The sequence below is a fragment of the Hakea prostrata genome, chromosome 8, assembly GCF_041222555.1.
Source record: "Hakea prostrata isolate BN-2017 chromosome 8, UWA_Hpros_2, whole genome shotgun sequence".
NCBI lineage: Eukaryota > Viridiplantae > Streptophyta > Magnoliopsida > Proteales > Proteaceae > Hakea > Hakea prostrata.
The window spans coordinates 45451788-45479291 of record NC_142607.1 but is presented as its reverse complement, the minus strand read 5'-3'; the positions used below and the strand labels follow the sequence as shown (position 1 = coordinate 45479291).

The 27504-nt window shown below is 37.3% G+C and overlaps 1 protein-coding gene across 2 annotated transcripts in view; it reads right to left on the bottom strand.

Annotated features, from left to right (window-relative positions):
• LTA3 (Dihydrolipoamide acetyltransferase, long form protein) overlaps positions 1 to 27504 on the bottom strand; it is a 29549-nt gene that overhangs the window by 1491 nt on the left and 554 nt on the right. The window contains exons 2-20 of one of the 2 annotated variants that reach the window (XM_089166853.1): positions 22396 to 22446; positions 21949 to 22003; positions 21846 to 21879; positions 15923 to 15972; positions 15785 to 15829; positions 15600 to 15673; positions 13774 to 13843; positions 13319 to 13510; positions 13180 to 13224; positions 12154 to 12227; positions 11660 to 11729; positions 11053 to 11451; positions 7707 to 7767; positions 7572 to 7616; positions 7398 to 7481; positions 1241 to 1317; positions 993 to 1055; positions 392 to 462; positions 237 to 297 (exon numbers count right to left, since the gene is read on the bottom strand). In XM_089166853.1, the coding sequence (XP_089022979.1) occupies positions 237 to 297; positions 392 to 462; positions 993 to 1055; positions 1241 to 1317; positions 7398 to 7481; positions 7572 to 7616; positions 7707 to 7767; positions 11053 to 11451; positions 11660 to 11729; positions 12154 to 12227; positions 13180 to 13224; positions 13319 to 13510; positions 13774 to 13843; positions 15600 to 15673; positions 15785 to 15829; positions 15923 to 15972; positions 21846 to 21879; positions 21949 to 22003; positions 22396 to 22446 (1621 nt within the window). The remainder of the gene's footprint in view (positions 1 to 236; positions 298 to 391; positions 463 to 992; positions 1056 to 1240; positions 1318 to 7397; positions 7482 to 7571; positions 7617 to 7706; positions 7768 to 11052; positions 11452 to 11659; positions 11730 to 12153; positions 12228 to 13179; positions 13225 to 13318; positions 13511 to 13773; positions 13844 to 15599; positions 15674 to 15784; positions 15830 to 15922; positions 15973 to 21845; positions 21880 to 21948; positions 22004 to 22395; positions 22447 to 27504) is intronic. The other variant, XM_089166854.1, reaches the window with a different exon arrangement.

The window sequence follows — 27504 nt, the reverse complement described above, 5'->3', positions numbered from 1 at the left end:
ATAACGATTTTAGGACTGCTCCTGGCTCTTCTAATAAATACACTTGAAAATTAATTTTGCAAATTACTTCCACTAAATAGTCAAATTTGCACCAGAATTTATTGTTACTTACGATGATACAAATTTCCAATGAATGGGGGCAAGGGTTTGACGACCCTTTCCAAGCTTATATATTATATACTTGTGAGCATGTGTGTGTGTGTGTGAGAGAGAGAGAGAGAGAGAGAGAGAAGCACCTGTGGGGGGTTTATAATTGCACAAAATTGGTCCACCGGGAACATTCCCAAATTTGAAATGCTGCATGATGTAGAAGAAAAGAGAACTTTTACTTTCATTTCAAGATAAATGATCACTACAGAATGAGAAATTTAAATCAGTACAATGGTATCACCTGAAGGTTCCTCCCTGGAATTCATGTGGTGCTAGCTTCCCTTTTCGAGCCTTTTCAGCCAATTCTTTGACCTGAATTAAAGACACTAGATAGATTACAGGCATTCTAAAAGGAGTCTTTCTGCTTCAGTTGAGAAAATTAATAAGTGGACAATGAAGCTATATTTACTCTACAGATGGAAGTGGAAGTGAAGAACTCAGTCTTTTTTGCTCCCAAATTTTCCAAGATTCAAGTTCACATAAAATTTAATATAGCAGTAAAAAATTCACTAAAATTCATTTTCTGAAACAGCTTCTAACGACCTATAAAGAATCCCATATTAAAGAAGATGGAAAGCATATTCCTACCATTACATAGTGCCGTTAACAAAATTTCCTACATACATCCATTGACTTCAACTCTGCTTTTATTTTGCACTCAGAAATATCACAGCTCAACTTTTCGTAAGGGGAAAAAATTAGAATTGCTCAATTACTACATCTCAAATGATACAATCCAAAAGCATAGTTCTCTAAACAAAAGACAGTAAAGAAAATATAGGATAAGGATGCAACAATCAAGGTGGTCAAAGTGAAAGACAGAAAAAATTCTTATCAAATACCTCTAAGGAAATTGCTGATATAGTCTTTTGATCAGCATTCCTCACAATTGGGGTCATCAAGCCCTGCATGTCAGAAATTTTAACTCATAAAGCCGGTTAGTTTCAAAAGGCACTTAAACTTTGGAGCAATGTTAAAAGGTTCAGGCAGCAAGGGAAAATGAGCAGGTTCGGGTGCTGCCACTTTGTGCTAAAATGCCAGACTAGGACAAAATGACCCCTATTATTCAAACGAAAGACTTGGAAATTACCTTCTCTGTAGCTACTGCAATCGATATGTCAACAGAATCAGATGAAATGACCTCTTCTTTCTCAACATCCCAATAAGCTGCCATTTATCCCAGAATGTCAGATTCTGTTTTCAAATATAACTAAAAGAATGACTTGGAACAAGTCTAGCAGATGGAACAGTACAAAAATTGGAAAAGATACTCTCAAGAAGCAACCGGCAAGGAGAAGAATGAGAAGCAAAAAAAAAATTTGCGAGCGAAAAATCCATTTCCAAGAAAGCAAGAGCTGACAAAAATATGTAAAAACATACAAAACCCAGCACTTACAAAGGAGTGGAGGCATTGGGCTGAAAAATAGAAAGGGAAGAGGCAAAGGCCCAAGCATCAACAATCAGCCTATTCCTAGGGGTATTTGCACACTGGCAAAGGGATATGGTTAGCTTGGATCTAAGGTTAAAGGATAAAAGTCCCAAATTTGCTGAAAGATCTAAACATAGAACTCCATGTTTGGAGGTTGCACTTCAACCAGATAAGAGAATGTGGCCCCAGAAGCTCAGACAAAGATTTACAGGTATAATGAGGAAAATTAACTACTGATCAAAATAGCAGGCCTCTGCAAAGCATAGTACTAAATCTTCAAAATAAAACAAATACTACTACAGTGAATAAGAATTGGAAAAACTGTTTCATGCCCATGAGTTGGCACAGCGAATCTTTAATATATATTTTCACAACAAACAGGGTCTTCGTTTAAAAGAGCACATTTAACATGTTATTGGCTTCAAAACCGCAACTCACGACAATTGTTGGTTCATAAAGGCATGGATGACTTTACTATAATCCAACCCTAAAGTCAAGAAAGGTAAAACAGTAGGATTCATACTGATGCTTCCAAGTTGCAAACAGGATAATTTGAGGCACATCCAAGCTGAAAATTTTTGTTCTTTCCCAGTTTTCCTCTTGTCTATTCATTTCATTTCATTTCCTACTAATTGCCATTGATTCTTCTTTGTACCTTCCTATTTCCTATAAGATTCTTTTTTCTGAAGACATTCCTCATAGTTCTTTCCCAATTTTCCTCGTCTATTCATTTCATTTCCTGCTAATTGCCATTGATTCTTCTTTGTACCTTCCTATTTCCTATAAGATTCATATACATTAATTCTTTCTGACTAAAATTTACTTATATTTTCCTGTCTACGATTTTCATTCTATCCATGCTCAAAACTGGAACAAAATGTGATCATTATAACGATCCAGGTGATATTTAAAATACCTGACTGATCAGCATCTATAATTATCTAATTTACTTATGCACCCCTTCACAAAATGAAAGACTAATTTCAGACATGTGGGAATAAAAAAATTGGGGGGGGGGGGGGGGGGGACAGAAGAATGAACTGAACAGCATAAAAGAATACAAATGCCAGAAAGGAGATGTGTATTCGAATAAAAATTACAGCTCTAGTTAAATGCAGTCTTATAGGCAGGTTCATCGATTTGCTGTTGTTAGCGTAGATTGTTTACTGTCTCCACACTTGTCAGAGATAAATTGGTATTATGCTTTATTTGCTTATTTCTTATCTTCATATTGTGTCTTTCAAGATTTTATATATAGAATGAAGTGGAAGCTCCAACACTAAGAGGAAAACTCTGAAGGATTACACAAACACATCCGTTTCCAACATTCTGCTTTTTTTCTCTTTTATTATTACTTACATGGCATCAAAGCAAGATTTCCAAGGATTGCTACAGCACTAACAGTATCTTGTTTACTCTGTTTCAAGGTTCCATTCATCATTGATTGATTCTTTTCAGTTTGAGAAAGTTTCTTCAGTTTTTGTTTGAAAGGGGTGCAGCACCCTATCTGTATTTTGGGACTCCTTTGAAACTAGTTCATGATTGAAGAATTGAAACTAGGTCTACCTTGCTGGTGGTGACTGATTTATCTTGAATGTTGCATGCAAGATCTTATATCTTTTCTCAAGTTTATTCATCCATTTTTGGGGGCTGAAGTGGAGAATTGTCAGGGTTTTGGATTGATTTTTGCAACACGGACTTGATATCTAAAATTACGGAGAACCAATTTGGGTTTATGCCAGGAAGATCTACAACGGAGGCTATTTACCTAATTAGGAGACTTATGGAAAGGTATAGAGAATGTAGGAAAGACCTTCATATGGTATTTATTGACCTAGAAAAAGCTTATGATAGAGTCCCTAGAGCGTTAATTTGGCAAGTACTAGAGAAAAAAAGTGTTACAAGTAAATATGTAGATATAGTTAAGGATATGTATGATGGATCGGTGACTAGTGTTAGAACAGTGGGGGACAAAGTAATGAATTCCCGATAATAGTTGGGCTACATCAAGGGTCAACTTTAAGCCCATATCTATTTGCACTGGTAATTGATGAATCAACCAAAGACATTCAAGATGAGGTCCCTTGGTGTATGCTTTTTGCGGATGATATTGAGTTGATTGATGAGGCCCAAGTGGAGATTAATACCAAATTAGAATCATGGAGAGTAGCTTTGGAATCAAAAGGCTTTAAAATTAGTAGATTGAAGACAGAATATCGAGTTTGTAACTTTAGTCTTGATCAGGTAGATGATGAGGTGGTGATACTTGACGATAAAGAGATTCCTCAAAGTGATTGTTTTAGGTACCTAGGTTCAATCATAAGTAAAAGAGATGATTTAGAGGATTAGGTTTCCCAAAGAATTAAAATAGGGTGGATGAAGTGGAGAGGTGCGCCAGGGGTCTTATGTGATCGGCGTATTCCATTAAAGCTTAAAGGAAAATTTTATAGGACCGTTGTTCGACCAGCTATGATGTACAGTGCAGAGTGTTGGGTTGTTAAAAAGAATCATATAGATAAACTCAGTGTTGCAGAAATGAGGATGCTATAAATGGATGAGTGGCAAAACTAGGATGGATAAGATAAGAAATGATTATATTAGAGTTGGTATGGGAGTTGCTCCCATAAGTGATAAGCTTCGAGAAAGTCGTTTGAGGTGGCACGGCCACGTTCAACGGAGACCTATAAATGCCTCTGTACAGAGAAGTGATATAATCCATATTGAAGGAACTAGAAGAGCTAGGGGTAGACCTAAGATAACCTTAGGAGAAGTGGTGAGAAATGATATGTATAGCTTAGGCCTTGTATCTAGCATGACCTCGAACAGTACTAATTGGAGGGCAAGAATCCATATAGCCGACCCCATTTAGTTGGGACAAGACTTATTGTTGTTGTATTGTTGTTGTTGTAGGGTTTTGGACAAATTTTAGCTGGAGATTGGTTCCACTGAGTTAAAAGTTCAAAATCATGAAATGATTCTACCTCCAGCAGTACTAGAATATGTGGGGCATAGGTTTAAGGTATTTAAATTCTTATTTAATCCTTTTTTCAATTTTATTTTACAGTTGTAATCTGAACTTGACAATAAGTCATAGTCAAAACTCAAAAGTCCTATTTCTAGTTTTTGAGTCCCGACTTTTATCATTTCAATTTCATATCCATTAAAATTCACCCTTAAAACCACAACTGCTCTCTTGAAATCCAATGGTGTAACTTGAATACCCAGTTGAGATGTCTCATCCCTAAGCTCCTCTCTCCACTCCTCCCTATCTCCCTCTCTCAATGCTAGAAGAAGACAAGGAACTAACCTATCTATGCTGCTTCAACCACCACTGCGTCCTTTCCTCATTGCTGGCCCCACCTTCTGGCATAAGAAGATGCTGTAATGGAAACCCATTCAATGTTTTTGTTTCTTAAGTTATCCATACAGTACTCCCTTCTATCATGTAGAATAAGTAAGACTTTAATTTACTTAACCCTCCCATTAAGGAACTACATCTTATAAAGTCTGTCTGCTCCACCCCACCACTGATTTTGCGTATTCACCCTTAATTACTAGGAACCGAAGCCTCACCTTGCCATTGATGGGGCTCACCTTGGCCCCATGACATCTGATGAGTAGATTTTATATCTACTAATTAATTGGTTTTACTTCTATAATTTTGGTGATATTATATATTTCCTAACAAATTCTAATTAAGATTAATTATTTGTGCTTGTAGGAAATCAACCAAATCTGTAGGGGTATTATTGGGAAATTTTGCGAAAAGATTCTTAAAGAACCATGCTGGATTTTATTCCACTCAAAAAGGAAAGTCTTTTTTCATCAAGTTAGAGTAGACTCTAGAGGCTTCCTCAAGTCAAACACGTCGAGAGAAGGATTCTTTGCATGCTTCAAGGTTTTATTTCCTATTTGGGACTAGATCAAAGAAGGAAGAAGGAAAAATCCCATTTTTGAGTGTCTCTATCCAGTTTCGATCAAGTTCTTCATCGGATGGTCATCCGGTGTCCGATCAAGTTGATTTTTGGATAGGAGCTTCATAACTTCTTACTCTTCAAATCCAATTGTGGGATTGTGCATTTGAGCTCTCGAAGTTAGTCCAATTTGTACGCCAAATCCTTCCTTGGTTGAGTTAGATTAGGAAATTAGAATTGTACCAAATTGAGTCAAGGATAAGAAAAAGAAGAACAACACCGCTGGAGGACATTTTGGAAAGGGTAGAGGGCAAATTTTAGAGACGTTGGTTGGCTTTGGAGACTTGGAGCTTGGGAATAAGTTTTTCTTCATTTCTTTCAATGTTCTTGAACTCCTTTGTGATGTTTTTAATTTCTAGATAGAATGAACTAATTTAATTTTTCTAGGGATTAGATGTAGCCTTACTTTGAATCTTCACTCTTGAATTCATCAATATAATTCTGAATTTTGTTTTCATTCATTGAGTATTTACTCCTATTCTTAATGCTTTTGATTATTTAGCCACTAATCAACTGATTCGTTAATCATAATGAACTGATAGGGGATTTATGTGTTTAGTTTGTTGGAGTAAATCCCATGAATTACATGTAGGATAGAAATACACATGGTTTGTGTAGTTCTTACATGGGAATCCACAGAATTTAATGATCTCTTAGTTGTTTTAGTCCATAGAAATATAGTGGGTTAGCAATTGAATGAATTTCTATTAGTACTCAAGAGAGACTAGTAGATAGGGAAGGGAATCTCGACTATCAATTAGAAAAAAATATTTTAGATTATAAAGATGGATCAACGGGTGGGAAGGATTAATTATGGTGAAATCTGACCCCATAGGTTTTTAGCTATTAACAGATCTCAATTCAAATTTCAAATTGCAATTTAGTCTAGGATAATTCTCTTTCTTATTATTTGTTCGAATAAAATTGGTATAACTAGCTTGGTACTTACTCTATAGTCCTCGAGGGAACGATTCTTTTATCATTATATTACTTGTTATGGCAGCGTACATTTGCCTTGTTATTTTTCACAACATCTGTGGTCATAAACACCTAAACCTTGTCCCATCCACAATCATAAGAAAATAGATCAACTAAAGTACCTATCATATTCACCCAAAAAATTACTTATCAAAAAAAAAAGAGTTTGGGATCAAACTCGTATACTTCTGGAGATCGTATGAAACTCTACAATTTAATTTAGGGGTCGACCTTAAAACCCATTTCGCACAGAGAATGCGGTCAGAACTTCTTTACATCAATAACTCAGGTAAATAAATGGCAAGCGATACGGAAAACAGCAAATCAATGAACCAGCTTTCAACTCATCAAGATGAAGTGACCAAGGAAGCTTTAGAGAGAGGACTCAACTGGTTGAAATCAAGGTTTCTACAGGATAAGAGAACTCAAAATACTGCATATTCTCCAAGTTCCACTAGTAAGAACAAATGCGTCCAGAATGCCCAAATGCCTAACTGCAATATATAATATCCCTACTGTTATTCTAATAAGTAGAATTCTGCAGAGAGAGATGAAGTTCAGCCATAGTCCTATATGATCTTAAACTTGGGTGATAATAATGATTCAGCAAGCTTCAATTGCAGCATTAATCACTATCCCTTCTTGGCCCTTCAGCTAAACATCTTCAGGTCCTTGATTGCATTTCTAATAGAAACATACAAGCAACTTCAATTGTAGAAGTTCAGACATAATAGTAAGTATATAATGATTGATTCCTTTAGCCTACAAAGAGAAATTTTCACTACCCAGAAATCAGGTAGGAGAAACCAGTGCCGTTCCTTTTTCCAATTTTCTAAAGTACGAATTCATTTGAACAAATGTCTTACCATTTGCTTCAGGCACATTCCTTAGTGCAACTGCAACAACTTTAATGACAATGTCATTCACTGAAACTTTAATATCATGTTTCTCTGCAAAGAGATTTGGTGGAAGTAGTATCCATAAAGTTTTTCCCAAGGAAATAAGAATACACAGAAGAAAAATACACATATAACCCATACCTTTAAGCTCCTTCCGAAAAGCTAGGAGAGGATCCAGTATAACATCTGACAGAAACCACCACACACTTTTAATTCATTGAGAAGTTGACTAAAATTTTAAGGAAAATAAGGTATCAACTACCAAAAGTCACGAACCTGAGGACAAATACAAATGAGGTGTACCATATTTTGACTCTAGTAGCCTTTTCGCTATCACCTGCAAACTTACGACGCCCACAGAATGACTCACAAAAGGATTGAAGGACAATGATAGTAATAATCAAAATTATAATTGATGAGGATAAGGATAATGATGATTATATACTAGTACTAAAGATAATTTAGTCATAAAAATAACCATAATACTGATAAATTTAAAATACTCCAAGCATTAAAATGCATCGCAAACCTGAGATTTGAGAATTGCTATTTTATTTCTCAATAATTAGAGTATTACAACTATCTCCACCACTTGTAAATTGGAAGATAGAGGAGCACAATAAAGCTTCATCCAAAAGTTGAAACATATGCAGTAATGTTTTAGTTTTATCCAATTTATACTTTGCAGAGAATCTATTTTTAGCATTTCCATTACATAAATATTTCCCTGTCTGGCAAAATATACAAGTCACGTTGACAAGGAGAAAAAGCATGAACTTCTAATACAGCATCCCTAACCAAATGTAAAAGCATATCTGAGTACTAGATAAGAAGAATGACAGTCCAAAAAGATAGGACTTGGCTGATCATCCAAAAGAACAAGTACGGCTAGTGGTTAAGCTCTCATTACTGAGTGATATTTTGATGCATATTCATCACCAAATGTGGCTTCAATAAGTCTAGGGGCTCTATACATGTTGGATTCCTATTGGTTTTCTATGTAATAGGAGACTTTTATGGGCCTAGATTATGGGAAATTCAGTACCTTCATTTCATACTTTGTCCTTAATATATGTTCTAAAGTTAACCGGTTTGGCTGGTCAGAACTAGTGGTTCAAATTAAGTTATCTGAAATTTTCTATTTTTGCTGTGTGCAATTGACTCTGTTTTGAGTCTAAGGGGTGGCATCGGCGCAATGGTCTGTGGATCACAGTTTTAACCTGAGGTCAAGGCATCAAAACAGCCTCTCAGCAAAAACTGCTGGGAGCTTTGTAGGAGAATTGTCCCTGGGACTCTGCTAGGTAGAGGCCTTTGGCATCAGGTTCACCCTTTTTTTGCTCCATTTTGAGTCTAGTTCAGTGTCCTAGTAAGTTTAAGTTACATAATACGTTAAGGATTAGGCCCTTCCTTTCTAGTATAGGAGTCTTCGAGTCTTTTATATCAGATTGTAACAGGGGCAAGTGAAAACAAACTAATGAATAGAATTTTGAGTTTTGTTTATTGTTATCAACAGGTGAAATACAATAGCATAGCATGGTTGCATGACCATCTACTTCTTAACAACACCCCCCACCCCCAAAAAAAAAAAAAAAATCTTTTTTCCTCTTTCTTTCCTATTTTCTTCTCCTACAAGCTGCTGAATTCTTGGGATTCAAGTAAATTCTCCATAAACAAGCTGCTCTCAAGAAATTTCTGCAACAAAAGTAACCTTAAAGGATCTGCAGACCCATAATTCTTCTTCTAATCCTAAAAAATTCAAAGCCCCAAATTTCCCCCTTTAATTTTCATTCCATCCCATCATTCATTATAGACCAAATTAACCATCAAAATATCCTCAACCTGATTCAAATAATACTCTCCATCCCCTTGACCTTCAATCCAGAGTTGGTTCAGTTCTATCCAGTGAAACCTTAAAACTTCCAAACTCATACCTAACCCTCTAACTCTGTAAACCCTAAATTACTTTGCATACGACCATCAAAAACCTTTGAAACTCTCACCACAACATTCCTTAACTATAATCATCGCTCAATCCATTTCTCTGTCCAATCCAACCAATAAAACCCTACTTCTTGGGATACCCAAGTTTTCCACCAACTCAAGCCAACCATCAGTTTACTTCCACATTTGGAAAGAATCTTCACCCCACCTGTGGGGTACTACGGTTTAATTGCAGCTCATCCAATCATGAGAAGCCCCAGATTTCTCTTAAATTATTTTTTCAGAAATCTGGTAAGAAAAACTAATTTTCTGTTTCTTCAAGTTCAGCAATATTCAACCATCCGCAGAACCCATAACCTTCACTGGTAGCCTTCATTATACTCACTTGGCATTACCTAAAACCCTAAAATTGAGTAGAAAACCTATTTTAGCCCATTCAATTGCCCGTAACAAATCTCAGTTAGTGGGTTCCAGTTGACCTCTCATCAATCAAGGACTACATTACTTAGAAGGACCCAAAGTGGTTTATAGCATACCATTGTGTTTCTCTACTGTTGCATAAAAAAAGGTTTCTGCAAATCCTTGCTTCGCAAAATTAAAAGGCACACTACCTCATGCTGATCATCTTTAGCCACAGTTGATGGCATCTAATCAAGAACAGAAAATAGTATGGATTTGGAAAAAAAAAAGAGTCCTAGCAGCACCTAATTAAGAATTCCATTTTCATTTTCTTAACTAGTCACTTTCAAGGAACAGTATCCTAGAAAGTTGACATAACCCTACCATAAAACGCCAGGTCTTACCAACCTTTACCCTAGTTTTGACCTAAAACCCTAGAATTGACCAAAAACACAATTTTAGCCCATTCAAATCACCTATCCATGGTGAATCCTGGTTATTGGCTATCTACAACTACATCACTTAGTAGAACCCAAATATGAGGACTACATAATACAATTTTATATTCTCCAATTTTGCACAAAAAATTCTCCATATTCTTGCTTTGTAAAATTAGGAAGCAAGAGGCCTCATGCCAAACATGTTTAGCCACTGTTAGTGGCACCTTACCGAGAAGAGTAGTACAGATTTGGAATACAAGAAGTCTTAGCAGCAAACAACTAAGAAATCAGCATTCATTTCCTTTAACTGGTCACTTTCTGGAACAGCATTCTATCCACAGTCCTCTCCACATTTCCAGGCACCAGGATGTCCAGGCATCGCCATGATCCCTTTACCCCCCAGCGTAGACAACTTGGTCGCCCAGGCTCCATGACAACTGTGATTCTATCATTCATGCTTGAACAAAGGAGCAGCTCCGGTATAGTCACATTACTACATTAGTATAGGTCCCGTATACCAGCACTGGTAGAAAGCTCTAACTAACAAGGAACCAGAAGTCAATGAAGTAGCTACAGATATTCAGTGTTTCCAGCAGCTATTTGCCGAGAACAAGGTGGTTCAGCATCTTCAGCTCCTAAAAAGGGAACACCTTGTTTGGATTTTACGCATACTAGATACTTAAGTCTTGTATAGCTTACTAGCAGTTGCATTCTAGGTATTTCAGGGCACCTTCATTTCCATTCTTCATTTGCAAAGATAAAAGAAATGCAGAAGATAGTGAAGTGCTACTAAAATATAAGGAAATCTGGTAAATGCTGATTAACAGTTTTGTGAAACCTGCCTTGCGAATTTGACTGTTTGGCACATCTTCATAAGTATCTGAATGCAGTGGAGAGCGTGCCTCCAAAGATGGCCCATGGGAAGTTTGTGGTTTTGTTTGAGGTGATGAAACTGGCTTGTCTTTGGCGGAAGATGAAGTTCTAGAAGCTCCGATTCCTGACTTTATTGCTGCCAAAACATCGCCTTTTAAAAGTGTTCCACGAGGGCCTGTTGCCTTCAATAATGAAGCATCTAATCCAAATTCTGTAATCAGCAATTTTGCAGATGGACTGATCCTAGAAGCACTTGTTTTCTGTTCTCTTGTTTCATTTCTTACATCATGATGAGTTGCCTTTTCCTCCTCAGCAATGGAACCACTGGTAACATCTGAAACTTTTTTAATGTCATCCAGATCCTCAACCTGGCAAGTAGCAATTCAGCAGGAGAGAGTTCAAAACCTACATGATGCGTTGGTCTTTTGGATATATAAAGATATAAAGAACTCATCCATGATTAGGTCACAACACATTAATAATAATAGTTTGCTTGCAGTTAATAGTAACAAGTAACTGCACATAGCCTTTCATGAAGCCATGCATGGATTTAATGATAAAAAATTAGAAACTTACAACTATACAAATGGGTTCTCCAACGGGCAAATCCTTTGATCCTTCAGGTGCTAGTATCTTAGCCATGAACCTGAAAAAGAAAACATTTTTCATATCAAGTGTGGTCAAGGAAAGCCAATAGGTTTATGATTCAAGTGAATAGTGTGGCATTTTCTTTTCACAAGATTGCTATAGGGCATATATGGAACCAAAAGGAAAAAGAAAACACGTAGAAGTGGATTCAACACGATGTCCACAAAAACTCCCAAATAAAAAAAGGAGGGAAAAACTTCAGATTGTAAAATATAGCAACCATGCTAAAATAAGAGAACTGTAAATATTTATCTAGAGGAACTGCAGATGGAAAAGGGCTCAATATGTAAGGTTCGGGAAAATTTGGAAAATGGAGAAGCAACTTGAGAATTGAGAAGACCAGAGCAAGTAGTACAGTAGCCCACAACGTGAACCTTATACGATGTCTAATGTACAAGACAAAGCAATAGCAAGATAATTACCCCTCTTCAAGACATTCAAATTCCAGAGTAGCTTTGTCTGTCTCTATCTCGCAGATCACATCACCCACTTCAATCTGTTATGACAACCAAAAATCAACAGAAAAAGACAGCAATACTAGTTATCCACATGAGAAAGACCAAGGAGGCATTTGCAAGAGCTTCCCATCCCCCTTTTTCACTTTCATTCATTATCTAAAGTGAATACCTTATGAAAAAACAAAAAATCTTAAAATGAAAAGTTCATTTTGCTGAAGTTAGATTGTAATGAATTTTTATTCAAAATGGATCTGACTCCTTTTTCCTCTCAGCCATGTTCCATCCCTTCACCAAAAACCCAAAACCTCCCACTTCTATACTTCTCTAAAAACTAGAACTATTGCCAACAATCATTCTCAAACAGACCTAGAACTCACATGAATCTGACCAGAGAACAAATTCAAGAATAGCAGAAGTGTGTATACCCTATCCACTCAATACTGACTGCTGGAGGCTGTCCAAGACTCATCTGCCCATTTCCAACTACCCCACTCATATCCCATCAATGAGAGCATTACCAACTATCGTTACTGCTCCTGCAGCGTTAACAAAATCCTTATCTCCCCCCCAGTGACTGCTCTACCACCCTCCCAGACAATAACAATAACTTCCACCTCATAGATGCTAGGCCTCCTCAAAATCCCTAGGTTGGCCCTAGGAAGGCATCCAACAGCAAAACCAACGCCCTGAGTGACATGACCAGGATGTCAAAGCCTGCATGTGAGGCCGAGGTACAATGCACCCAACAGGACCAGCTCTACAACATCAACACTCATTTTTAAATCAGTTTCAGACAATGAAGCATTATGACCATCTTTAATTAGAATTTTACATAATGAGCAACCAAAAACAGCAATAGGAATCTATTTTGGACGTAGCAGCCATTCCAGGCCTAAATGAGAAATGAAAAGCTACACCAAAGGCAGCCTAAGCATTTGCAGTGAAAATTGCACCATAACTCTTAATAATATCAAATATAGACATAAGAACCTTTTCTCCTTCTTTTTTTCTCCATTTTGCAATATTTCCTTGGTTCTGCAATGGTAAAGATACAAATGTGGTATAAGCATCAAAGGAAAAGAAGAAAATGCACATAATAAAATGTTGCACTATCTTCCCAAGTTCTCACCATTGTGGGGGATAGTGCAGGCATTCCAAGAACTGTATGTGGAGGAAGCTCTGCAGGATTGAACCCAGGAGAACTTGTTTTTGGTGCCTTATTTTCATTCTTGACTGGTGACTCTGTTGATTTTTCCTCCTTAGTGTTGGAACTACTGGTGACAGTAGCAGGGACACGTCCTATATCATCCGCATCTTCGACCTTGTAAACCAGAAAGAGTTAAATGTACATGAGATACCTTAAATGCCCATGACACCATATATATTACAGACAGATAACATAACAGAGTAGCATTCCAATTAAAAAAGAAATCCACAAAGTTAACATCCAGCAAGCAAATCCTTCTTTAGAAAAGTGGCCAATCAAATAACAGTTGCTGCAAGTTTTTTGGATGAATAACAGTTGCTGCAATTGACATACAGATAAAGAAAAGGTAGCATTGAACAATAATTATCAAAACATACAGTTACTGCAATAGGTCTTCCCACTGGGACATCCTTTGAACCTTCTGGCACCAGTATCTTAGCAAGGAACCTGTCAAAAATATCCCCCAAAAAATCAACAGAATTCTGAAGGGTAGCTGAAACATGTAGAAAGAAGTTATTCAAGTAGAAGTCCAATTATCAGAATACAAAACATATATAAGGGACAGAAGGCACAGGTCCAAGAATTTTATCTCCAGTTCCTTACGCACAGAAAGGGGGCGGTTGGAAAGAAAAGTGCAGGGAGAGTAGTGGCATAATAAATGATGCAGATACTCTTGCCCCTTTTGTATTGTACTAGATTCATTTTGGGTCATGGGATAATTTTTAGAGTACTGGAAAACAGAATTTACTAGGTTTTCATGAACTCATTATGATGACTAATCCAGAGGTAATGCTTTCCACCAGTATAACTTGTAGTCTCTCTGTTGATGTTTGCTGGTAGTCAACAACAACTCAGCTCTCATCCCAACTAAAAGGGGTGGGCTACATGGATTCTTGCTCCCTAATCAGCACTATCGGAGGTCATACTTGACAAAAAGGCCTAAGTTGTGCATGTCTTTCCTCTCCACTTCTCTTAAGGTCATTTTAGGTCTGTCCCTAGATCATTTAGTTCCTTCAACTTAAACAAAAACACTCTTCCATAATCCATACTAGAGCATCTAAGTGCCTCCATTGAACATGGCCATTGTACATAAAATGAATTTCTCACAACTTGTCACGTACCGGAGTATGCAAAACAAGCTCTAATACGATCATTCATTACTTCCTAGTCTTCCCACTCATCCATCTCAACATCCTCATTTCCAATATATTGAGTTCATCTATGATGATTCTTTGTTGACAATCATCATATATCATATCTAATCGTATGACTGTCCTATAAAATTATCCTTCTATGTTTTGAAGCATTACGCTGATAACACAACACTCCAGACACACCTCTACACTGGATCCTTCCTAGTTTAATTCTTTGCGAGACATCATCCTTTGTATCACCTCAGTTATTTATGATCGGCCAAGATCCCTAAAACAATTACTTAGCAAAATCTTCTACCCCTCAATATTCACCATCTCATGATTTAACCTAGTGTAACCAAAATTGCGTGCCATATACTTTGTCTTTGTTCTATTTATATTAAAACCTTTTGTTTTCAAGGTTGATCTCCAGAGCTCTAACTTGGCATTAATTACTATTTTTCTTTCATCCACCAAAACAATATCATTAGTAAAAAGAATCCACCAAGAAACCTCATCTTAATGCCTCTAGTTCATAACCATGATAAGGTGCAAAACAAGAACCTAAAGTTGATCCTTAATGTAATCGAATTGGAGTTGGGAATTCAGTACCTAGGTCCACAACAGTTTTTACTTTTCAATATAGAGGTCCTTTCTTGCAATCTTTGATTTTTCCACAGGTTGCCTTAGTAGGTGAATAGCCTCTGATGCGGACCTTTCCAACATAGAAAAAAAAATGGTTACCAGTAATAGAAATTTCTTGTCTGAGGTGGGTTTCAGTAACCCTCTTCTATAATTGCTACCCTAAAGCTAGAGTTCAATGCCTTCTTACAAGTTCAGTTTCAAATAGAAATTATTAAAAGTGAAACTACTTCATTTGATCAGATTATTAAAAAAAAAGAAAAGGAATGTCACCCACTTTGATTGATGTTTACCACATTGTAAGCAGAATCATAGTTATTAAAGTTCAACCAATTTAATTAAACAATGGCATTCCAGAGTATGCTTAATCTCTAAAATGAATCTTATTATCCAGCATAGAAGCTCATAGTAGGCAAAGGGAGTATTACCCCTCTTCAAGGCTCTCAAATTCAATAGTAGCTTTATCCGTCTCTATATCACATAGGATGTCACCCACTTCTATCTGTTAGGTTGAATAGTGATCAACAGAAAAGAAAAAATAACTTAAGAACCATCAAAGTGGTGCGTACATAATCACCAGGAAAACATAGCTGTTAACTGTACTACAAATTACCTTATCTCCTTCTTTCTTCCTCCATTTTGTTATGTTACCTTGATTCTGCATATTAACACATAAACAGAACCTCAGAGTGATGCAACATAAGATCCATCCTTAAAATTTCATGTCAACCACTTTTCCTAGTTTGCATACCATCGTAGGTGATAGTGCTGGCATTTCAAGAACAATATGTGGAGGTAATCCTGCCAGAAGACAACAGTCAGTGTAAAATCTTGAAAAAGATCAATCAATCTAACAAAGAGAAAGCATTCCCTCTTTAACTGATGAAAGTTCTTAAAACTAGATGTATCAATTGGGAGTTTAAAAAAAGAACATACTTTCCCGATGGTTCATAATAGGCCCATTGTTGAAGACCAATTTCATTAATAAAATTGTTTGAGAAAGCTGCTATTGCTGCCCTCTCCTCCTCTATGTGAAAGTTGTAGCTTGGTGAGTAAGATCTAAACTGTGGTGGGGATGGTGTGAAATATCCAGTCAACTCCTTTCTGTGTGAAAGTGCCTAGCCAGTTCATTGGGTGGATTAGTACGTGATATCCAGTCATCTCCTTAATTGTGTGAATCCCAGGTGATTTGATCAAAGCTTCCCTCTCAAATAGGTTGAAGATTCCTTTCCATCAACAAGGTTCTAATTCAATTCACAAGTGACTGCCGCTAAAGAACTGCAACTACACTGAGTTTAATGTAAGGCTAAAGTTAAGGATGACTTAGCCCGGTAACCCACAAAATCAGAAGATGATAAACTACGACAAAAATTTACTAGAGACCAAAACAATGATTAGCCTTGGTTCGGATGAAGCTTGTAAGGTGGTGAGGAAGTAGAGTCCGGATCCTTTACCCACATGGAGAGGAAATTTTCCAATCTACATAGTTAGATTCATGACACGTTTCCAATCTAAAAACAAATCTTCTGTTTTAGAAAATCCCAAAAATGTTGGAATCCAGATCTTCTCTCTCCCTCACTCAAAATAGGACTTTTTAGATTGAACACGTGTCTTGAATCTAACTATATGGATTGAAAAATTTCTTCTCCATGTGGGTAGAGGATCCAGTCAAGATGAAGTACTGCAAGCTTCACTCAATTCTAATGATTGGATTGAAATATAAGGATGGTCACCAAAATGGAAACTTTGGTGCTGCACACCAAAGTACCAACCCAGGTAGTTCGGTGGCTCCAAACTTGGATCAAATGTAGTCCTATGGGAGGGGATACCATGCTGCAAATCTGAGACTTACATGACAGTTGGATTCTCAAATATGGTGGACCGAAAAATAATAACTCTGGGTTCGACGGTAAAAGAAATGATCGATGGATTTAATGATGGGACGAATGAAGGGGATGGTAAGATGGAACGGGGAGGGGGTGGGACGAGGATAGTTTCAACAATTAAATTCAGTAAACAACCTCGTTCAAGTAGATGAGAGCAGTAGCAGTAGGCTTCAACTGAGAGAAAAAGAGACAAGGAAAGGTGAATTTAGCCACCTCAGCAAGGCTCCTTGAGCCCTAGGGTTAAGCAGTCAATAGCAAGGTTCCATAGACCATGGGTCTCACAGCAAGGCCCTCACTCATACAAGGACAAGAGAATAAGACTCAAAGCAAAGCTGCAATTAATCAGTTCATTAGATCATGTTAGGGAGAACCGATTATAGCCATACATATTTATAGAGCTGTAGTACTTGCTCTCCAAGATACTTAGAAAGTAGAGACTACTAATACTAAGAATAAAAAGGCAACTTTGTCAAGAATAAACTGATTCTGAACACTAAAAATAGAAAGAAACTAATAGTGACTAAGATTCAATAAAAATGGGGGGAAAAAAACTAACTGCCCCACACAGGCAAAATTGACCGTTCTAAAAATCTTCCCACGATCTGGTTTTGCGTCCCACAGAATTTTCTCATAATATTCCACCAAGGCCAAAAACGGGGGAGGTGACACTGTTTCAATTTAGTGTTCACATGAAAAGTATCTTTGCCCTTTTTGGCCCTCGTAGAAAACCATCTGGATGGACTGGCCTGAATTAGCCTTATCTAGTGCTGGTCCATTTGGTCTTGGTTCCTCTTCTAAACCCTCTAATCCCTAAGCTCAAACTTCCCCTTTGATTATTTTCATTTTTGAAAACCCTAACACACAGTTACCCACCCACAGCCTAGATCTACAATTAAAACTCATCCTAATTGAAATACGGCCTTCACATGTCACCCTTTATTATGATATAGCTTGCTGCCCCATCTAAGCATTATAAATTACTAGTTTTCCCAACTTATCCCTAAGTTTCAATCTCTAACTTTTATTTTACTACATCATCCAAGATCTTAAATTCAAGAGGTGTCAACAAAACCCTGTCAGCCCAAACCTGTCCTGAGCACAGCCCAAACCCAGCCGGATTTTTCAACCCAAAGGGCAGGTCCATAATACATATTAACTGGCCCTGGCAAGGTCGGGTAGGATTTGGGTTTAGCCCTCGGGCCAGCGCAGCCCAGCCTAAGCCGACTCTGTATTACTTGAGTTCGACTAAAATTATGTATATAAATTAAGTTTAAATAACCAAGTAACCCACAAACCCTAAAGACCTAAAGTGGGTTATCACAAATAAATATCATTCTTCCAGAAGAAAATGCATGGATTTGGAAGTATATCTTGTGATTCATGTCTCATAGATGAGGATATATACCGTGTTAGGTTCATGTAATATGATGACTTTTTGATATCATGTCAGATTGCTGGAGCTGCTCATGGGCATCCACCTTCTTGAAATCTATAATGTATAGGTGAACGGTTCAATAGCAGGAACTAAACATATTCAAACCCATCGTTGACGCCCATCATTGTTATATTAGAAAATGAGTGTCTACTAGTTAAATTAACACTCTCAATTAAAAAGAGATAAAAATCTAGGCTAGGTCCATGGTCAATAAGGGCCAACCCAACCCTACCCGGTCCTATCAGGTTAAATTAGAGTGCATCAAGCTTAGCAAAACCCTAGCAAGGTAAGGTTTGGGCTGGGGATTCTCAAGCCCTGACACGTAGGCTTTGGGTTTAGGTTTAGGTTTAGGACCCCACGGAAAGGTTAGGATTTAAGCTTGCCTGACCCAACTTGGCCCATTAACGCCTTTAGGAATTCCCGCCCTCCCAGAGTAGCAAGTTGACTCAAGATCCCATAGGGATCTTGCCGACTTTTTCAAATTCTTTTTCCTCAACAAAAGGCTTAACTCGAGGGGCATTAGGGGTAATTTGGGGCTGAAACTTGCCATCCAGACTATTTCAAACCTTCTGACACTGTGGAGCCCTTAGATGCATGAAAAAAGATAAGTGTAAATGTGAGTTCCACTTTGAAACCCAAGTTGGAAACCGCTGTGCTGAAGTAAAACCATAAAATGGCCTATTGAGCATGTCATTACATGATATACTCATAGATTAATGCTCAAACTTCACAATTCAAACAAGCGTAATACATTACAAATGTTCATAGTTAAAATGTCTTGTAGAAGTGCTACAATCACCTCTAGCCATCTACGACCAAGAATCCGGCAAAAATAGGTAAAGTTAAGTCAGTAAGCAAAATCCAGTTATGAGGCGAAAGCTGTGTGTCTTGGCAAGATTGAGTCCAAATAGTTGGAGAACTTTCAAAGCTTCGGTTGGGTGAACTTAGTCCTAAATTTCGGTCAAACAAAGATTCTGAGATCTTGAGTGGAGATTTTGACTCTAAATTTTACTAGATTTTTGTATCACCATCTATTTCATCTCCACTAATTGAAAAAAGTAAGGCATCTCACAAGATCTGTTTACTTTACATCTAACCATCAACTCACCATATTTTCGTCACATGCTCGCCATACCCTCATAACAAAATCCTAGAATTGAATCTTCCCGGTTTTCCAAGGGAAGACTAAATTTTCAGATCTCACAATCCAACCATCAGTTTCAGCCTATATTTTGAGTGATTGACCCTCTCCCACAGTTAGAAACCCCAAATTTTCAACTCTAAACCCTGAAGTCCCCAACACTCCTCCATTTTCAAAACCTAGATAATTTGTTGAAATTTCACTTTAGTATCCAAACCTCTACCTCAAAACCCCAAATCTTCACTGTTAGATTCCCCATGCCCTACTGGTTCTAACCCTACATTCAAACCATGATCATAACTTAACCATAACCTTCAGTAGACCTCACAACCAATTTTAGCCTACCCAAATTGGCTGGTTCATGAAGATCCGGGAAGAACTAGCCCCTAGTTGATCCCTTCAATCTAGGGCTACCTCAAAATCTAGTGGGGAAAAAATTAAAAGGCCATGCATCACAAGGCAAAAGCAAAACACGTATAAGGACCATCATAGAACTTCAGATCTGCCAAGAATTTCATTAAGCAACAAATCTCTCAAGACCATGACAAAGAAGTTCAAAGATTCTAAAGAAGCAACTCAAAAAACCACGGATAGAAAACCTGCCATGGCAATATCCCTTTTCAGGGAGTCTGAGGACTTTGGAATATAAGTTAAAATCTCAGTTGATCCTGTCTTGATATCTCAACAAGATCTCAGTAATAGCTCAAATATCCCGGTAGTTGTATTCTTCACACCAAAACAAGGCTTCGAAACAACACAACCTAATGTAGTACTGTATTTGATAGATCAAAACAGTAGCCAAATAGGACCTTTCACAAGGAATCAATTTCAGATTTGATAAACTTAAGATAAAATAGAATTCAGATGTGAAAGAGGGCTGAAACTAGAGTGGTATTATAAGGATAATAGTATAACAATACAGGCTGAATAGATCTTCAAAACAAGGGCAAAACTATGATGAAGAAATTGAAGGGACAATATGAGGGAATTGAGAATAACAATGTAACACCCGGGCTTCACACCGCAAGGTGGATCAATTGGATCGAACACCAACCTACCTTGATCAAACTCAAGGGTTCTCCATATATAAGGAATGCTAACAAAGCAATTTGATTTCAATTGATGAGATGTGTGTCCTCACCTCTTACAGAAGTCTCTTTATATAGCATTGTTTTTTTTATCAATATCACTATAGAGCTTAATTCTTTATATAGCATTCTAAAGAGACATAAACATTAATGGTAATATTCAACCACTAGCTAACACCACCTACCTTTTAATACTCAACTACTACCTAACTCTTGATAACGAAAAACTCCTTTGACAATGAGTTCTTTTATTTTCAAAGCACAGCCCCTTTTGTTGACTTTTCAAGAACTAGACTTGGGCTTAAGTCTAGACAACAGAAATCAAAATATGTAGGCTAACTTTAACCCACTAAAACAGTCATAGCCCATGAAAGTCATGGGCTGATTTTGGTGATAGCTTTAGGCCTTTAATGGGCCTGACCCAATGGGCTTCTTCTCTCTTAAATAGGTCTTCAATTCTCCATCACACCCCCCCCCAAAAAAAAAAAAAAAGGGGGAAGAAAAAAATTTCACCAACTCAGCAAGATCTTGGTCCAACTTGGTTGTTTTTTGGCTGACCAAGTTGGGCTCCAAAACCAAGTTTCTCAAACTATTCCCAAATCAAGTATTAGAAAATAAGGAGACTAGGAAACAGATTGCTTGGAGCAGTTCAGTTCTGTTTGTTGGAGCAGAAACTGTCTTCAAGAGAGTGTGACCTACCGGCAGTATTGGAAAAGAAGGATAAAGGTGAGATTGAGAAAAGAAGAGTTGGGGCTCAATTGCCCCTTCTTCTTTTCTGGATTGTCTTTCAAAAGGAAAGAGATAGTAAGTACAATAAAGCCCTTACAATTAGCTCTTTCCTGTTCTAGCCCACCACACAAGTTGCATGAAGGTGCTATGGTTTGTGCTAAGGGTTCTTCACAGCAGCCAGCTGTGCAAGAAATGCAAAAGACGGGCGCCAGATATATGCTCTTCCAGTCAGGCTAAGAGAAAGGCAGAAACAGTTGCAATATAAGCACCATCAAGAATCTAAACAACAAATAGAAAACTAAGCCAGCTTGTTTGAAGAATTTGCCCATAAGATTTCCAAGAGCAATAACAGACAAAGTAAAAGGAATTCAAAATAAAAATGAAAAGTCCTATACCAGATGATGAGAAATTCCGAACACCAAGCTGCACCTGCCAATATTAGAGGTTAGCCAGCATTTCTAGAATAACTCATGCTTTAACAACATAACTAGAATATACCTTAAGTAACATCGAACTTTCACAGACTCCATTAATTGTTGGTAAGGTTATCCCCCTGGTGTTAAGTTAACTATTAGTGAAACACGGTTGAAAAAGAAAGACATGATAATTTGAGAAGGGGTAAAAAAGCGCACAAAAGAGACACAGAAAGCAAATGAGCACTGTCCACACACCCCCACCCCCAGTGTAAGAAAACACACACAAGAAAACTCTGTGCAGAGTATTGTTAGCCACATAATTGATACTCAATCAGTCAATGTCAAGAAACTATAGAGTTTTCCTTCTGCATCTATAACTAGTAGAGGAGCAGAGAAAAACATCAACTTTATTTACAGCTCAGCACATTTCACCGAACTATGCTCCAACTGGATATTAGTTAAGATTGAATAGGCTGGACAACCATAACAAGCTTTAAGAAAGAGAACAAGAGAAAGATTAGATACAGACCTGAACAGAGTGCAATCACCTTCAATAAAATGACTTTTTACATCACTCGGGCTGCATTTACAAGCAAAATAACCGAGCATATGATCAGCAATTATGCATCTTTACCACAACTTTAGGTAAATTTTTGTAAATTTTGTATTGTCAATACACATTTGGTAAGAAAGAAGAATAGGATTAGCACAATCAAGTCAGTCAAGAAGGCATCAATTTAGTTGCTATCTGTGATCTATGTCAAATCCTGATCTCCTAGAATTATTTAATGTGTTCTTCAAAAGTCGCATGGTCAATTTAACCAATCAACCATAAAGGAATATACAAAAAGTTTATCGTGGGACTGAAAAAAGTTTAACACGTGGAGACAGCCACACCTGATGAGCTGGAACAGTTTGATGCCCAAGATAACCTATTTGTATTTTTTAGGAACAGCCCATGCTGAGAGAATATAAGTTTACAAGATGAACAACACAACAAAGGCAGACATACAGAATGGAAACCAAGAAATCACTTCAAAGTAATAAAAAAAATTTAAAAATAATTAAAAAAAGAAGAAGAAGAAGAGACAATGTGAAAAACTATGTTTAACGCCTAGAAGATTCTTAGACTATAGTTAGGTAGGTTGAAATGTTCAAAACTTTGTTTTGTAAAGACAGTAAGACACAAAAGTGTAACTTGTACATTCAAGGTGCCATACCATCGCCATGGTATACAGACTCTCTGCAAAATCTTCCCTCTTGCCCCATATTTGAATTGTATTTGCACGCCCCTTAAATCTAGGACCGCTGAGTACAAGGAAACTAGCTGGCTAAATGGATAATAGTCTCTTTCCATTATCCTACCACCAAAGAAACAAACCCCTTAGGTTGAAAGACACAAGCAATTATTTCATACCAACCATTCCAACATAAAGCAAATGGCACCAGTCTCCAAAAAAAGTTCATCCCACCTTCTATGGTGCCTCCTTCCCACTCTTCCATCTTTGCCAGAAGAGAATAGAGGACAGCCAACATAATTTCAACAACCGATAGACATCCCAAAAGTAATTGTTATGCACATTTCAGAACCAGACTGCACAACATATACCTGCTCAACATCTTCCATCCACTCCTAAATGAAAGCTTCGCAGCACAAAGTGTTTAAGTTCCATGGATGTGTTAAGTGTGCCTGTTCTCTTTGGGGTGTTAACATAATTTATTCACAATTAAGTGTACGAGTCTCCAAGTATATTAGTTATGGATCCAGTGGCCTCTGGTTAATTTGTTTCCTTCATCCAATATTAATAGTCTCTTACCCACTCTGAGTATTCTACCCACTACAAACTGCAGGCCATGTTCTCTTTGCTTCTCTTTTTATTTTTTATAACCAAGTACTGATTCAGGATCTTTTATTGTTACTTGGTATCAGAGCATTGATTTTAGTGCCTGGATTCCTTCTTGGTTACTGTTATGAGTATGGTTAGGGTTTATTCTACCTTTTCTGTACAACCACCTTTTTTTTCCCTCTTTCATTTAGAATCCTAGATTATTGAACATGCACGCCTAGGGTTTCAGCATTATTCTTACAGAAGTTATTGGAGGAGGATCTTTATCTGAAGTGTCCTAATAGCATGTTAGTGTCTGTTGTTTTTGACCTAACCACAAAGGGTTTTTTCCCCATGGGCATAAAGTTTTGCTTCTGCATGGGTTTGATTGATGATAAAGGATATCTTTCTCCTTTAGTAAGTAAAGTACATCATTGCGAATACCTTCTCTGGACATGTTTTATTGGTCATTTTATGTGGAAGACCAGCTTATCCTTATTCCTGCCACAACCCTACTATTTTGGGAGACCTTCAAGCACCATGTCTCATGTTAGTTTATCACTGTGCTTTCTTCTCCTGATACCATCTGTAGTCAAAACTTCAAACCAAGCTGATAATCATAACTTTCTGTGATTTCAAGGTTTTTAATCCGCAATTCAAGGGTTTTAACCCCAGAGTGATTTTATAGTCTGGGGATTTTTGGCTGCAGTCTATGCTTATTGTTATTGATGGTGCCTTTAATATCTAAAACTAAAAGTTAGAGGCCAAAGATCTATCATATACCTCTATTTGGTATGAAATTTATGGTATCAATTAGTGCGAATCCAATCACCTCCATTTGAGATGATAAAAAATTCCCTATTGGTAGCAAATGTTATCCATTAAGCAGGAAATGATATTTAAGATTAGTATGGTCCTACTCTTGCAAGAATGGACTAACAGGCTCACTACCTAGCCAACTTTCATAATTAAAAGCCATTACTGTATAGGTAGATCTGATGGTGAGAAGACCTAATTAATGGATAATTCGTGGGTAGACCCAAAGGGTGTGAACTGTACAAGTTACCAGTAACATTCATTAAGTGAGGGAAGGGCCCCAGTGTACAGAGGGACCTCACTGTTAAAGAAGTAACCATAGTACTATTTGCATCTGGTTTACTCAGTGAAAGAATTCTATAATCTATTCTAAGCATCACATAGATGATGTCAAAGTTTCATGTTAGATCTATTAAACTGACAAGGGCTTTCAACCATCTCCTTTGGGCATAGACAGTTAAAAGTTCAAAGCACCACCAAACATAAGATGGACCATCTAACCCAAATCTCCACTAACTGTGACTAAGGATAAGGAGGGAACAAACAGATAATGTTACATTACTTTGTTGGCTGTGGAACAGTATGAGGCCTTCTGGGGCTGCCAAATGTAATGTTCCACGCCACAGCCAAGATAAAAACATGCTGCTGTCCAGGAAGATTTTTTAAAAAAAAAAATATAATATATATATATATATATATAAAATAGTATGGCCTAAGTATATGATTTATATGAGGAGGTCTTCTCTTTTAAGCAGAATTGCAAATCAGTTGGTGATTACTACACCGCTCTAAAGGGTGTGTGGGAGAACATCAATGTGTACCAACCTCTTTCCACTAATATTGTTGTTCTTAAATATCAACAAGTTAAATTCCTCGGTGCATCTGGACTAGGTTTTGACCTTTAGCCTGTCAAAAGTCAAATATTAGCCACTGAAAAGATTACCTCTATGAATGAGGTCTAATGCAGGACTCAACTGGCTGTTCCTCTCTGTCTGAATATGAATCCATCATTTCAACAAAAGAAAACTCTGCCTTTTATTGTTTGTAATCATGGCTGCAAGTCGTGGCACAAGATTTCCTAATAGAGATCAAGTTCAGGTGAAAATCGGATGTAGTAAGGGTGGTTCTGATGGCCAGCAATCAGATAAATTTGTCAGAAAGTGCACTCATGTGGTTGCAATTATCACACAGTTCAGAAATTTTTATTTGGTTTTTCATGGTAGCCAATGGGCGTCACACAACGACAATTTGCTTATATATTATGCATGATGTGAGTAATGAAATGGGGTCACATTTTGTTACGCATGATGTGAGTAATGAAATGGTGTCTCATTTTGTGATGAGATGTTTAATCAACTGCTAAAACAGGTCCAACAGCTTAGACATCCCCTACCACATCAGCTCATTCAGGTATACCCACGTGGCTCACTTCCTCATCCTCCATTCCCTGTATTATCGAGTCAGGTGCATCCTCACACGTGACCAGTGTAGTATTACAAAACTGTTCTCTTCTTTTCACCTATTTTTTTCAATTTAACGACAAGATGTCCCAAGGACCCAGCTTTCCTTCACCATGCCATTATTTTACACTCTTTACATCCCTGCATATGTTAAGATGCATTTGCTTCATGTCGCAGGATTTTTGAAGGAATATAATATGGAAAGACTCGACTATTTTTACCAGTAGAGATTTTTGTACAAAGTCATGAACTGCAATTCTGACAAAGAAAGGAACAGAGGTGCAGATTCATGAACAAAAGATATCCAAAGCGATTTCAATACCAATGGGATATGAACAAAGAAAAACTTCCTCATTGAATCAAAGTTAGTTCTATGAAGCAAAGATGTCCTTCTGTTGCACCATATCACTGGTACATACAGCAAGTAGAAACATCAAAGATAGAAATGATAAAAACCATGATTCGAAGAAATTCTGGATAAGCAAAAAACTTTGGGATGGGAAGAATGAGTGGAAACTAGAGAATAAGATTAGAACTGAACTGATTTACAATAATTTTGTGATAGAAACAATAGGTAAAAAATGCAGTTTAAGCAATAAATCATTGTACTGTGGGCAAAAGACCAGCAATTGAACCAGAAGAAAAAGAAAAAAGGAATAATATGGTCAAAGCCACAGCACTGAGGATCAATGGTCTAACAGAAGATAATCGTGAAATACTGGAATTAAGTTCTTGACTGAGAAAAAGAATAAAACAGAAATGAATAACAAAAATTTTGTGAAAAAAACAAAAGGAAAAAAAAGGGGAAACAAAAAAAACCCCGCGCGGGGGGAAAAAAAACAAAAAAAAAAAAAAAAAAAAAAAAAAAAAAAAAAAAAAAAAACCCCCCCTGAGGTGGTCTAACAGAAGATAATCGTGAAATACTGGAATTAAGTTTTGGGAAAAATAAAAAAACCCCTGGAATGAATCTATATTAATAAGATATACAATATATTGCCTCAAGTCTGGTCGATTTCCCTTTACTCCAATAATTGGAGCAGCAAATCACGGAGGGAATCACAATTATAATCTTAACAATTCTGGATGCCAGTCTCAAAGGTCAAATTACGAACTAAGAAGCCAATGTATGACCCACCTATCAGTTAAACGCTATATTAGGAAAGAAACACCCCCCCCCCCCCCAAAGCAGAAGGTAATGGTAATAATTCTCCAGAAATGAGTAGGCGTGGCTTGAATTCTCTCAACCTCCTCAATTGAACAAGCTGTTGAATTAGTGTGTAAAAGCCGCAGGCACAAGTTTTAAAAAATGTAATTCCCTGCAGCTGAACTGGTATTAAATCCCTCTGGCTACCTATGGTGTAGAAGGTCCAGTCCTAGCTTTGTTATCCTATAGAACAATCAATTACTTGGAACACCATTGCTTAAAATTGATCTTTTCCAGACTCATTTTCTGGACAATATTCAGTGGGTTTGCTGCCTTCGCCTCCCCAACAACACCTCCTACCCTCAAACAACAAAACAGCCCTGAAGCTATTA